We start from the raw sequence: 13,493 nt of genomic DNA, 5'->3' as shown, positions 1-13,493 counted from the left end.
AGCTTCCGAAAACCCCGCTGAAGGCGCGCCACTTGCCTGTCAGTGGTTGGTTGGCTGGTGGCAGTCTGCAGTCTGCAGCAAACGCAGCATCATGACGCCATCCTCCATCTACATCTCGCACCGCTTCCCCTCTCTTCCATCTATTCACCTCATCCAACCTTTCATCGTACACAACACCATCACGCACCAAATACCACAAGATGGCTCTCCCTCCCAAGTTCGCCGCCCACAAGCTACTCTTCGCCCCGCCCCCGGCCGCCCCCTCATCCGTCCCCCACGCCACGCACACGCTCGAGCTGTACCTCGATTACTGCTGCCCCTACTCGGCCAAGCTCTTTCGCGCGCTGCAGGCCATTGTCACGCCGCTCGTCCACGCCGACCCTGCGTGGGCGCGCGGCCTCGCCGTCGTCTTCCGCCAGCAGGTCCAGCCCTGGCACCCGTCGTCGACGCTGCTGCACGAGAGCGCCCTCGCCGTGCTGCGGCTTGCCCCCGACAAGTTTTGGGAATTTAGCGCCGCCTTGTTCGACGCGCAAAAGTCCTTTTTTGATATCAACGTCGTCAATGAGACGCGAAATGACACTTATCGCCGCCTGGCCAAGATAGCGGGCGGCGTCGGCGTCGACGAGGACAGAGTGTATGAGCTGCTGGCCATTCCGGAAACGGCCGAGAGTGACGGCGCGCTGAATGTCGGTAACGGTGTTACGAATGACCTCAAGTTGGTTATCAAAATGAATAGGCTTATCGGCGTGCACGTTTCGCCCACTGGCGTCTTTGACGGTGTCGTCCAGGATATTGGCTCCGCATGGGGCGAGAAGGAGTGGAAGGAGTGGCTTACCAAGAATGTGGTTTAATCATCAAATCAGTGTTTTATGAATTATACGAGGCTCGAATGAAGTACAAACGAATTACATAATGTATCGTCGTTGTCATATTAATCGCGGCTGATCTGGGCACTAGCCGCGCCAGCTTCAAATTGACTCCACCAAAATTCAACGAGACTTGAACCCTCCACAAACATGTCCCATCACAGCCATGCGAATACCATGTCCATGATCATGTCCATGATGCGCCAATTCACAACAGCTCACCCCCGGCTGCTCGCCCGCATCTCCTTCCGTCATACGGGCTGCGTCCGCCCGTCCCCAACGCCACGCGCCCAACTGTTCTTCCACCCCAGGGGCGGCACCACCACCATGCCGCTCGTCCGTCTGTACGCCCACAAGGCGCCACAGCCGCCCTCCAAGATGGCCGAGGCCGTCTCCAAGCGGCAAGCCGGCGCGGCTGCGAAACCCAAAGAAAGCCCTGGTATGCACATACGCACAATCCCAGTCCCGGCTCCAGCCACCGCGCCGTTGCGCTAAACAGACAACGGTTAGAAATCCCGGAGCGCCTGCTCATCTACCACGCCGGCACGGGACGGACCACCTTTCTCGCCATGCTCAAGGTGACGACGCTCTTTATCGGCGTCTTCTTCTGTTGCGTCGCCGTTCCCAGCTACGTCCAAGCCGACAAGCCCATCGAGGAGACCGCCAAAAGTAAGCCCCCCCCCCTCCTCCGTCTCTCGTCCCAAACCAGCCTGCCTCGTCATCGACCATCTCACTCACATCTGTCCCAGTTGCGCTGTGCGGCATCGCGCCTATCCTCTTCATCACCTACACCACCGCACCCTTTGTCACGCACCTGCACATTCACCTGCCCGCCGCCGCCCGCACTTCGCGGGCCGCCCTCGAGCGCTTCGTCCGCACCAGCCTGCCGCCCACCACGCCCCTCACCGCCACCACCATGAGCGTCATCGGAAAGCCGCGGTACAGCAAGCTGCGCGCCGGCGACTTGGTCCCGGCTGCCTCGCGTCGCCGCTTTGGCCTCGGCAACTACACCCGCGACGCGGCTGCCGAAAACGCCACCCGGAAATGGTACGAGCTGCGTGCCGTCCGCCAGTTCCACATTCCGGACGGGGCGAAAACGTCGGGGAAGAGCAAGGGCGGCAGGAATCTGGTCGAACCGTGGATATGGGATGCCATCAAAGAGAGGATTGCGAATCGTCATGGGATGCCGCCGCCGCGGCCTCCAGGCTCGACGGCCACGGTGATTTAACCAACTCACTTACACAGACCAGCTCAAGACATAATTGTGCTTGCTTTGAGTACTAAGAAACAAATTCCGTATTTGGAAACTGGGCCCTGGTTGCATCGAGCACAGTTGCCGCCTCAATTACCTCTCCCCGGCGTAGCTTGTCGCTCGCAGATCGACCAAGTTGTGCTACAACCCCACGATTTCTGAAACTGAAACAACAGAATAGCAAATCATGATTCATATCATAAAATGACAAAGAACAAGCCACACGTTATTCTAAATGAAGGAAAGCCCTTCTGGCGCGCGCGCTCCATTAATCCAGTGCTGATGGCGGCGTTTCTGATCTGTTCCAACAAGCCACAGACCCCCAAACCCCGCAAAGAAACAAATTAAAAGGCGCAAGGGGGTGAATAGAGTAACAAAAACGCCCAAAAAACCACGGCAAGATTCCATCTACCGCCTTTCCTGGTACTCACCCCATCTGTCTGTCTTTCTTTCCCCACGCCGAAACCCATGCCTGATGGGAACAACCAGTTGCCCGCTGACGGGATGTACCGGCGCGAGAGCCAAACCTCATATGGATATTATAGCCCCTTCCGGGTGGAGAAGCGTAATATATTATCCCTTTTCGACTCCGTATCTCTTGTTTTGTCCTGTTTCGAGGGCCTAGACTATGAACTAATAAACAAAGTCACCCCAATATCGCACAGACGTGTCTTGGCAGCAGCCTTGGGAAAAAACAGGAAGAGGGAAAATAAAGGAAGGAAATGACGGGTTAGTAGAAAAGCTTGTTGCTATGCTATAATCGGCTTAATAGCCCGTCCGGAATCGACGCCGTCGCATCTGCCTATTGGCCTGGACTGGGCAGGGATACTCAGGACGAACTCACATGAACGGTGAGAACCGCGCGCCGCATCTCGCCTTAACGTTAGACGAACAATGTCCACCCACAAGGGACGTGGGTCGGCGGGCTTGCGGTGATGATGCGAATATGCGGCGCCATATATAGGCCGGGCTCGTTACTCCCTGCGGCCTATTGTGCGGCAGTCACTTCATCGCACTTGAGCAAATCATTGTGTGCATCCAAGAAAATCGCTTCTTTTATATTACACAAAATCCTACATGATTCTCCACAACGCCTTGGATATTTTCCCCATCATTTAAACCATCGTGATTCATCATCATCTTTGGTAACGCAGCCCCTGTGACGGCATCCCACATGCCTTTCTGTGCTCCACCAACCAGCCACGTATGCTAGCTATATCTATCCATGTATATAAAAAAGAAAATGGAAGATGGAATACGACGCTATTCCAAGGAAGCCTCGCATCTCGCTCGTATCTGACCAAAATCGTCAAAGAAGAAACGTGGCAGCAAATATAGCTAACAAAAGGATGAGAAACAAATAATAGATAATTATACAAGGAGCATCCATTTAAGGAAAACTCTGTGTAACTGAGAGAAAAAGAAATCGTCACGGTCATGGTCATTATTTCGACTCGAAAGCACCGCCCGAATCGCGAGGCTGTTGAGTTTCGTTGTGTTGTTATTGGTGGTCCCAGGCACGCTTGAGGCCACCCTCGTACACGCTAGCAACAGACTCCTGCCACATGGCAGGAGTGATGAAGTTGGTCATATTTGGCACAAAAGGTGGAGGTGAGGTATTTTGGGTGCTTGCAGCAATGCCCGACGTGGCCGTGTGCGTCTCAGACATGCCAGTGGTGACGTCTGAGCCGCCAGGTGACAGGCCAACCGTCGTATTGTTGTTGGGTTGAGGTGGCTCTACCGCAAATGTATTATTCCATTGCCTGCATATTGTTAGCATGATTCGGACTGATACATATTGTATCATACATACTCAAAGATACGCGACGGGTTCCACGCCACATGTTCAACAAGTCCCATGTTAGGCGGCATGGTAGGCACCGAGGTCCCCGCCTGCGGGATTAGCTCGAGGGCTTGGATAGTGGGCGATTCGTTCTTGCTACCCATATAATCGCTTGAAATTGGCGGTGTAATAGGGTTGTTGACGTAGCGAAGGCTGCTGTGTGCATCGAGGTGTTGATCCAAGGAGCCACTGCGCCCAGAATTGCCTAAGTAGGCACCGCTGGGCATATGTGGGGGGCTTGATTTGTTGGATGGGTGTGGGCTTCCATAAGGGAAGGAAGGTTTTAGAACAAACGCCCTGCGAGTATCTGCGGAAAAGGCCTCACGGACAGTGTCGATTTGGGTCTGCAGCTCGGGCATCGGCCACACCTCCATCACTTGTTCCATGATGCGCATATGCCTGGTGAAGAATTCCCTAGCATTCGAGTTGAGTTCTGGGTCAGGGGAAACAATGGCGACCTGCGATAAGTTAGTAGAGGGTTTAATACATCCTGGTGCGCTTATACCTACAAGGTGAATGACTATGCATGACAAACCAGCATAGACGGTAAAGGAGAAACCACGCTGCATGCACTGGAGGCCAGAGAGGCCAAAGTTGCTGATGATGGCTTCTTGTAATCTACAAATAGCCTTGGCAGCGTTGTAGCTCTGTAGCATATGCTGCTTCCACGCAACATGGTTGATATTGGGGTCAAGAAACGAGAGTTGGGGTCGATTGTAAAGTATGATGACAAGGTAGTGGTAGCTGTGCAGGTTGCCGATAAAGCTGTTGGGCAGCCAGGGGGGCGAGTTGTCTGATGGGAAGGAGATGGCCAGATCGGCGGGAAGATCGCTAACATATGAGGTAATGGTCTTGTTGAGTTCTTGAAATTCGGGGTCGATTCCCCAATCTTTGCGCTTCCGTAGTCTGGCGTATGTGCTGCTCATCGTCCGGATATTGCGAACGATGCGGACAAAGTAGACGAAGTTTCTCGAGACTTGATACTCTGTTTCATCGACACCAGGCATGCGTTTTGGAATGGTGAAATCCACAGAGTCCATATTGACAGAAAGGTCGTGACGACCTTGAGGCGTTCCAACCATGACCTCACAAGCAAAAACTGTTAACCAAATGCGGGTGCGCAAATGGCAGTCGGTAGGGTTATGCTCGCAATCGATACCGTCTTCGTGATCGTCGAAATGCTCATCAAGACCAAGATCTTTGGCCATCTGAACGCATTGCACGACCGTCATCCAAGATCGGAAAAAGTAGCCGCGTTTGGGGGCGCCCTCTCGGGCTTTGAGTATCATGAGGAGAGCCTGAAGCGTGCTCAGGCGTGGCGTGTCCATAAATGCGTCGGCGTGACGAGAGGCGAGGCCGAGCCACTGTTGGCCCATGGCGGGTTCTTCGGCGAGTCGGCCACCAATAGCAAATATGGCTTCAAGGATGAGGGGCGAAATGGTATCGCGAGCATGCCGCCATTGATGATAGATGTGCGGCTTGTGTAGTACTGGGACGTAAGGATGCACGTGCGTAAAGTAGAGTTCAAAATAGTGCAGGGCAGTTTCCTCATCAGGCATGAGCTCCGGGGGTATGCGGATTTTGGAGCCTGAGCCAGAGAGAATCGGCGGAAGCCCGCCGTAGTCATCATCGTCCTCGACGGCAGGTTCCTCGCCGCGTCGAAAAGAGGCTTTGTTTCGTAGATATGGGGCTATGATCTAGGTCAGTCGACAGAAGATGGGTAGGCGAAGAAAGAATAAAGCGCTTGAACATACCAGTACCGAGCTCATCTAACTTGAGAGTTCCGAGAAGATCGGCCAGATCTTGCTGCTGGTAAGAATCAGTGGTATAGGACTCCGGGGAGGCTCCGGGTTGGCCAGGCTGGTTGATGGCATGGGCTTGGAAGGTGTTTTGCTGTGCGTATGAAATCGGGTCAAGCATCGCGGGAGGTGGGACAGTTGTATAGTTTATGTCATGCTGAGCTTGCGAAGGGTCGTACGGAATGGTGTAGAAGCCAGTAGAGTTCTCGGCATAGCTAGACATTTGAGGATACATTTCCAGGGGTTTCTGATGATGCTGGGGGGGCATTTGTATGGTCATCTGGTGAAACTGGTCTGGGGTGACGAAAGCCTCGTAGGTGGTTGGGTCGCCGGCGCTGTCGAAGCCGTTTGGTCGGACACAGTGAAGTTTCAGGCGGATACATGCGGAGCAGGGCCACGAGTTTGTGGTGGCGGCGTCGCATTTGATCTTTCGCCGTCGGCATCCTTCGCAGGCGCGCATCACTATTGACAGGTTAGTGGAGGCGAGGTGGCGGCGGCAAGCAGGTTGGATCTGGGCACATGCCTTTGAGGCGCTTGTGGCGGTTATGCTCGTCAACGAAGACATAGTCTGGTAGGGCCTTTGTTAGTAATATGCGACAAGAAGAGAGCATGTTGCGCAGAGTCAAGGCGTACTTTTTTGCATCTCGCGTTGCTGTTGATGCTGCTGGGGGTATTGGTTCGGGGCGAATGTGAAGGAGGACATTGTGGCGAGCTGGAAGCAGCCTTCAGTGTTAGGGACGATTGAAAAGGAACCGCCGGGTCAATCGACAAGCAGCGTCAGCAGCATTCGAGAAGTGGACGAATCGAAGAGGCGAGGAAATGGCAACGGCCATATATCAAGCCGGTGGGGGTGCAAGCCTGTCAGGCGAGGGCGGGCTGTCGATGTGGCGCAGGTACGTCAACGGAGCAAGCACGAGACAGACGGCTCAGGACCGGTCGCGAGCGGCGGGGTGGTAGGGCGGTCGAGGAGCGGTGACGAAGAGAAAAGGAAGCAGGGCGCAGCAAGTGAAGCGAGATACGGGTAGGAAATGTGACAAGAGATGACACTGGCAACAACAGTTGGTTGTAGGAGGGAGTTGGAGCTGAGTCGCGCGAGTCGGCGAAACGCAAAAGTACCAAGCAGTGGGTAATAAGTGTGCATGCGGCCTTCCTGGGGTACCCGGTTATAGGTATCGGTTCATGTGGCTCGTGTGGCTCGTGTGGCGGCAGCGGCGAACGCAGAAAAAAAAAATAAGAAAAAGAAGCGCAGAAGAAAATAAGAAGAAAGGGAACAAGTCGTTAGACGAATAGAAAGGTGCGACAGGCGGCAGCCGTTCAGTGTCGGGGTGTGAGGGCTGGAGGGGTTGGAAGGAGGGTTGGCGGAGAGGGCGAGAGGGTGAGAGGAGCGGAAAAAGAAGCACCTGCCAACTATGTAGGTAGGTACATACTTACCCAAGTACAGAGGTGTAGTAAAATAAGGACGCTACCGGGCACCAAAAGATGGATAAAACGGGCGGAATGTCAGTGGCGTGGATGGCGTGGACGGCGTGGTTGGATGAATGACGAAGGATGTGGGATGAGATGGGGATGGGGATGGGATGGGATGGACGGGCATGCAGCCTGCGGCGTTCGGGTGGTGGGACATCCAAACAGCCAAACAAGTCAACGAAGAGAGTTAGTTACCAGTACAAGTCAGACCGAGGATGATATTATAACATAATTTGTACCAATTCCAGTGATAATACTGGTACCTAGTACAAAAGGTTGACCAACTTTGCCGGCAGCAGGCGGAGAGGAAATGGAGAAAATCCATTCTTGGTGTAGTCAATGGAGGGGTAACTGGAAGGGGTGTCTCTAGGTAGGCGAAGAGACCGACGCTGCCGAGTCCTCATTCAACTTGATCAGGTGAGCGCGTCTGTGGTCTGTGAAGTCTGTTGCTGATCAGCCAGTACCGTACGAGATGACACAGCAGGCCCCTGCCCGCTGTCCCCTGCCTGCTGTCGCTATCGAGTTTCGAGGCTTATTACTGGTACAGGCTGGGCAACTTCAAGCAAGCAGGCTGGCGGGTTTGAGGGGAATGACAGGGGCCATGGCCCATCCCATGCACCTACTCCTTGCTAATAATGCGGGCTACAGATTATCTATTCGAATTATTACAGACATTCTACGGGCCAGGTTAACTAGACGATTCCTGCGAGATGATGATGACAGAGAGCCCATGTTTCGATGATAATAACTAACAATAGCGAGTCGGGATAAGTAATGGAACTACGGATACTGGGAAATGGATTAGAAGTACCTAGGTACCTGGGTGCTCTTTACTTAATTTAGTTCACAGGCTCTATTGTCGGTGATTTTCATCACCATTTTATTTCACGTCTATCTCCAGACCGGAACTCTCCGTCTTGTGGCACATCCCGACATCATCGAAATTGCTTTCGATGACCCCAAACGCAAATCCCTCTCCGCACGAGTTTCCGCCTGTGTCCACAGGCTAAGATGGAAACCATAAAGTAATACTGCAAGAGCAGGTTGGCCTGAGCCGCTTCCTACTGCGGCAACTCGGGGCGTCAGCCGGAGGTTAGCCAACTGCTTCTGTATTATTAGTAGCCATTACTAGAACGGGGCAAGCAAGGCCACCGCCTGTTTCAAAATGCAATACTTGCTATGGCTAATAATAATACTTGAACTGGTAAAAAAGGTCCGTACTAGGTACACTAGATGCCCCGCCAGTGTTCATCTGCGGGCTTCGGCTTTTTATGTGGCTTTTTGGGAAGGCGAATACGGATTGGTGGACGACTGTACTAATGTATATGTATCCGTATAGGCCCCTACGGCGAATTCGCGACTTCGCGATAATTACTGACCTAGGCAGCAACCACATAGGGGGCTGTGTCACCATAATTCCTTGAACTCTATTCACCTTGGCAAACAGCTCTTGGCCAGACACCACTGAAGCGCGCTGTATTCAAACGAGCGACGGTGGATTCGGTCGCCACTTTGGGTCTGGTTGAACTGGTACACTGTTGACTGGTAGCAACTGGGTTGGTCTGGACGGACGAGCCAGGTGAGATGAATGGATCAATGATCAGGGGCCCAGTCAGACAAGTGGAGGCAAAGCTACCGAAAATTCTGTACAGGCATTATTAGTTAGTATTATGTATGTATGTACCAATATTCGCCTCGTGCTACAGAATGTTTTTGCTTCAGCCTGGCCTGGCTCTATTGGATAATTGGATAGCGCTCAGCTTGTCATTGTCAGCCCTGCCTGCTAATTCGTACCTACACTGCAGTCAGTGGTCCTCACGTCCGCAGCCAAACTTGTACACAAACGAGGCGGCACCTGGCAGTGAGTGCAACTTGCTCTACTCTATATTATCGGCCTGCTTCAGGGGACTCGGTCGGCGCTCCTGGCCCCCCTGGTCAGGGCTGTCTTCTTTTCTCCTCTCCCCACGAGTCCCCTCGACGAATCCTGGTCGCACATGCTACACCCACATGCTACATCGACGACTCGCTGCAAGCCGCAGACGGCCGCCGTAGTTGTGGCGTCTGTTCATGCCCACGCGGCGGGGCTACCACGACCTGGCACCTGGATACATGCGGGGAAGCCATCAAGTTCTAGTTATCCTAACAACCTAGCAAACTAACAACCTAACAACCTAAAAAACGTTAGAGAGAGCCACTGTCTTATTACCGCCATTCAACTGCCTGGCATATGGGATAAATTGAGTATAATAATGGGCACCTCACTCGCACCTAATCAAGGCCTATCAGTATCGCCGATCGATTTACAAGTACCAATGCCGGCGCAAACGCTCGCACTGCATCGCATGCAAACAAAGCCTCTGCCAGCTGCCAGTTGCCAGTTGCCCATGTTACACCGCACTTGATTGAGCATCATCACGCAAACAAAATCCTGGGCCTCTCCCATTCCTATTCCTATTACTTGTACTCTACTTCCATGTAACCTTTCCTCTATCCCGTTTTAATTACCTTTCTTTCTTTCCCTGCGCGCCGTTCTTCGTCGAAAATCCGCTCGCCATTCATGGTATGTGTCTCGCCACAAGCTCTTGCTTCTCCACTACAGCCTTCGCCTGCTTGGCAACTTCGTGAGCCTACAGATGTCTGCTCTGGAACAATGGCACTTGGCAGGGCCGCCTCATGACGCATGCATAACACCAAGGAGAGGGCCTGCCACAACCGCGCCATTGGAACTTTGTCTCGCCTGCGCGCGCACTACGGACGGGCAATCAGCATTGTGCGACCGAGTTGCGTCCACCAAACTCCTCCATCCACAATTCTCTCCGGATACCCCATTTGTTCCTGCAATCTGGCCGCAGACCTCACTTCTCGAAGCATGATTGATGGTCGGATCTCAAACACACAACCCTGCCCAACCGGCCGAAGCCACCATCCAACCTGTCCAGGTGCTCACACACTGAAATAAGGTGGCGCATGCGCCAATGCTTGCCACCGCCCCTTTTAACCCGGCATTTTTACTAAATGCATTACGGATAGACAAGCAACAGAGGGGCGAGCCCTACGTCGATCCATTTCTATGTGATCGGGATAATAGCACTCATCAATGAAAATACCGGTATTAGTGCCGTTTCAGCCCCCCCGCCAAATTGAATAACTAGGGATATTGGTGACGAGCTAGCCTCGAGCCGTCTCCATGGCTTTCACCCAACCTTAACCCGTTGTCACAGGAGGTTGTCATCTGCAGCCACCTCGTACCTTACAGTAACAGTGTATTGCTAGTTACTGGGATGCAGGACCATTGCGCCACATCAAACCCAACACCACAGACGAAATCGCCCTTCAAGACTTACCATTGCGTCGAGGTGTACCAACGCTGGTGGAACCTTTACAACAACCACGGCTACAGTTCGTCCACTGATCAGCTACAACGTCACCTTCACCTGTGGCAGGTGAGACCTGCATATTTGCGATTTGTGGCTGGGTGCCTCGGGCGAAGTAGTCGAGGGGACAATGTGACCCCGCCACTCTCTACCGATAAGCAATTGGCATTCGTAGGGACGTGATCCAAAGGTCCCTGCGAGACATTTACGTCAAGAAACAGACTTCTCGCTTCAAGGCACACCCGACATGGCAAAGAACATTGTAGCCTTTCTACGAGCCACTAGATATATGGTAGCCAACCTCAGGCATTACAAGTCGTCAAAACACATGATAGGGACGACACACAGACAGGCGTGCACATCGATCGGCCTTACGAATACACCTCTGGGCCCGCAACGCGGATGCAACGGCTCATTTGCGTAACCAAATAGCGAATGCAATAATAGGTAATCATGACAGACAGACAGGCACCGGCCCGGATCGATAATGGCCCATGTTGAGAAATTGTGGTGCTGGTTGCATCTTCAGGGATGGATGGGATGGCCCATGCGCCACTAATAATAAGTTCTGCGAGGTGGAAAGATGGAAAGATCCCTTCAGCCCGGTGGAGCTGCAAGGCTCGACTTCGGCCTTTTTATTGTCGCCTTTCAGAGTCTTCACCGTACCCATTCATGTCCAGTTTTTTCCTCGACAAAATTCCAAGTCTGGACCCTGAGGCGCCTGGCTTGACCAAGTGAGCCGAGGCAGAAGTCGAGTGAAAGAATGTCACTTAGCTCCGATGCCCGAGATGCGACGGCTTGTAGTTGCATTAATCGGATCGAACAGGGTTCTCCGGTTGTGTGGTCGTATTGGTACTCACCCATTGAACGCCCGCAGTCTAGGTACGGACTCATAACTAGGTGATTGTAAGCCACGCCCCTCCGGATTTTCTAAATTGGGTGACAGATGGATTGTGGCGCACGAGATGGTACCAACAAGCTCCATCCCATCACATGTCATACCGCGCTCAAGTCCAGCGCGTTACCTGAGCTAGACCTGCACTCATATCCAGGCTACCGAGGCTTGCGCTGTATTGATGTGATGCCACAGGTTTGCATGCTGCGCAGCAGCGTGGCGGATCCCCCTTTCATCTTCTGGAAGAAGAAAAAAACTCTAGCAAGACATAGTGCAGCCAGCCAGAGAGAGCCACATGCAACTTACAAGTAGAACTCAAGGCCTCGCCGCCCGCCTTGCCAAAAAGGGAAGCTGGTGAAGAAGTTGTGTCACGCTCGACGCATTTCATGACGATCATGTTGCACTCTGCAGGTTCCTGGCGGGTAATGGCTGTCCAAATGCCTGCTGGACAGCTTGAGACAACCCTGCCAGAAACCTACTGCAACCGGTTTCTTCGCAGGGTCCAATGAGCGTCCCAGCAGGGGTGCGAAGCTGTTTGTCTCGAGAAATATATCGGCAAAAGGAAGATCAATGTGGCTTTTCAGCCGACTAAAAGGGCCGTACAACGTACAGGACAGAACCACTTTCACAGGGCGTAGCAAGGATGTCGCGCTCGTAGATAGTATAACTACAGCGCTGTCTCGGGAACCAGAAAAAATCTAATTCCAGAGCGCATGTCTTATATTTTACCCACCAGTCACGCGCCAGACTATGTTGCCGCGCGGGACAGACAAGGTCTCGCCCTGGCCGGTATCCGATCTGACTTTTTCGTCTCTTATTGCACATGTCATTTCTGCATCATATATGGTCTGTACACCCATACCTTATCGGCCATGCCGTGTCGGTAATCTGGCTGCCTTGCGGGAGGCGCGGATGCCCGCCCTGGTGTTTACAGGTGGGCATGCACCGTCCCATGATCCATCTCAGCAACGCCCGCTTAATGTGTTGGCGGAACCGAGGTTGCCGTAGACGGCCGAATCAATATTACAGCACGGGCGGACAAAAATAGGAGTCAACGAATGCACAGGCCTCACGGGCTGTATTGACCGCCGGGCGAACGACAGGCCGGCACAGTCATGTCCCTGCCAATTCGAAGCCAGTATTGTGTATCCATACTGTGGGTATACAAGGTAATTACAAGCCGGGGGAGACTGGGGGTCTCCCACCGTAAGCGAACCGCCAGGGCTTTGCGAAAGAGACTGGATGAATACGGTTGCGATGACGCCAGCTTACCTACAGTTTGGCTCCAGCTCGACTGCTCGGCTGGCGCGTGATATTGGGGCACAGAGTTTGTCAACGACAAGCCGATAGTATCTCGTCGTCGGTCATCAAGTCTACCGCGATACTGGATAATTGGTGCAAGGTCAGATGACCATTGCTTCAATGTAAAAAATATAAAAAATATAACTGCTCTGAAGAGCATTACCTATCATGGCGCTGTCACTGGCTACAGCGGATAATAGCGGGGCATTTTGGGTCAACACACGACATCACCAGGTTTTGCTCGACGCCTTTGAGGCGACACCTTCACCAATCGTATTTAGACGACGCAGAGAAGCACCGAAATATCATCACTCGCAAAGACGATAAAAACTCCCGAGTCGCTTGTACCGACGACTCAACCCCGCATCTATCCAAAAAGAACACAGAGGGGGCTCCTTGCTACCCCTCCCTCGCACACAGACATGTCCCCCGCCGCCCTCGACAATGCCAACCCGACCGTCCTCAACGCCTCGGAGCTACCCACGCGCAAGCGCAAGATCGTTCCCCGGCGAGGGCCCGACTCCAAGTATACCGAAGTCATATTTGCGCGACCCTCGTACCTCTCGAGCCCGTTTTGCAGCGACGACTACGGCGCCGCCATTGCGTGGCCCCGCGGCGGCCACGCCGGCGCCGATGACGGCCTCTTTAATGATGCTACGTCTGAGCCAATCGACGAGCAAGAAATCTACGGTACG

General features: G+C 53.2%; 3 protein-coding genes across 3 annotated transcripts; 2 read left to right on the top strand and 1 right to left on the bottom strand.

Moving 5' to 3' along the window:
- Nucleotides 1-200: 200 nt before the first annotated feature.
- On the top strand, nt 201-851 carry CCM_07663 (Thioredoxin-like protein; the record flags this gene model as incomplete). Its single annotated transcript, XM_006672803.1, has 1 exon — nt 201-851. One exon carries the CDS (start codon nt 201-203, stop codon nt 849-851), a length of 651 nt encoding a protein of 216 aa, XP_006672866.1.
- A 165-nt stretch (nt 852-1,016) lies between these two features.
- CCM_07662 (uncharacterized protein) lies at nt 1,017-2,094 on the top strand (the record flags this gene model as incomplete). Its single annotated transcript, XM_006672802.1, has 3 exons — nt 1,017-1,305; nt 1,377-1,535; nt 1,616-2,094. 3 exons carry the CDS (start codon nt 1,017-1,019, stop codon nt 2,092-2,094), a joined length of 927 nt encoding a protein of 308 aa, XP_006672865.1.
- A 1,525-nt stretch (nt 2,095-3,619) lies between these two features.
- Nucleotides 3,620-7,631, bottom strand: CCM_07661 (Fungal transcriptional regulatory protein; the record flags this gene model as incomplete). The annotated part of the gene is made up of 8 exons (XM_006672801.1): nt 3,620-3,881; nt 3,932-4,180; nt 4,256-4,419; nt 4,471-5,651; nt 5,716-6,328; nt 6,394-6,421; nt 6,684-6,910; nt 7,509-7,631. 8 exons carry the CDS (start codon nt 7,629-7,631, stop codon nt 3,620-3,622), a joined length of 2,847 nt encoding a protein of 948 aa, XP_006672864.1.
- Nucleotides 7,632-13,493: the final 5,862 nt, after the last annotated feature.

This window comes from Cordyceps militaris, assembly GCF_000225605.1.
Source record: "Cordyceps militaris CM01 unplaced genomic scaffold CCM_S00006, whole genome shotgun sequence".
Lineage (NCBI taxonomy): Eukaryota > Fungi > Ascomycota > Sordariomycetes > Hypocreales > Cordycipitaceae > Cordyceps > Cordyceps militaris.
This window is presented reverse-complemented; position numbering and strand designations above follow the sequence as displayed.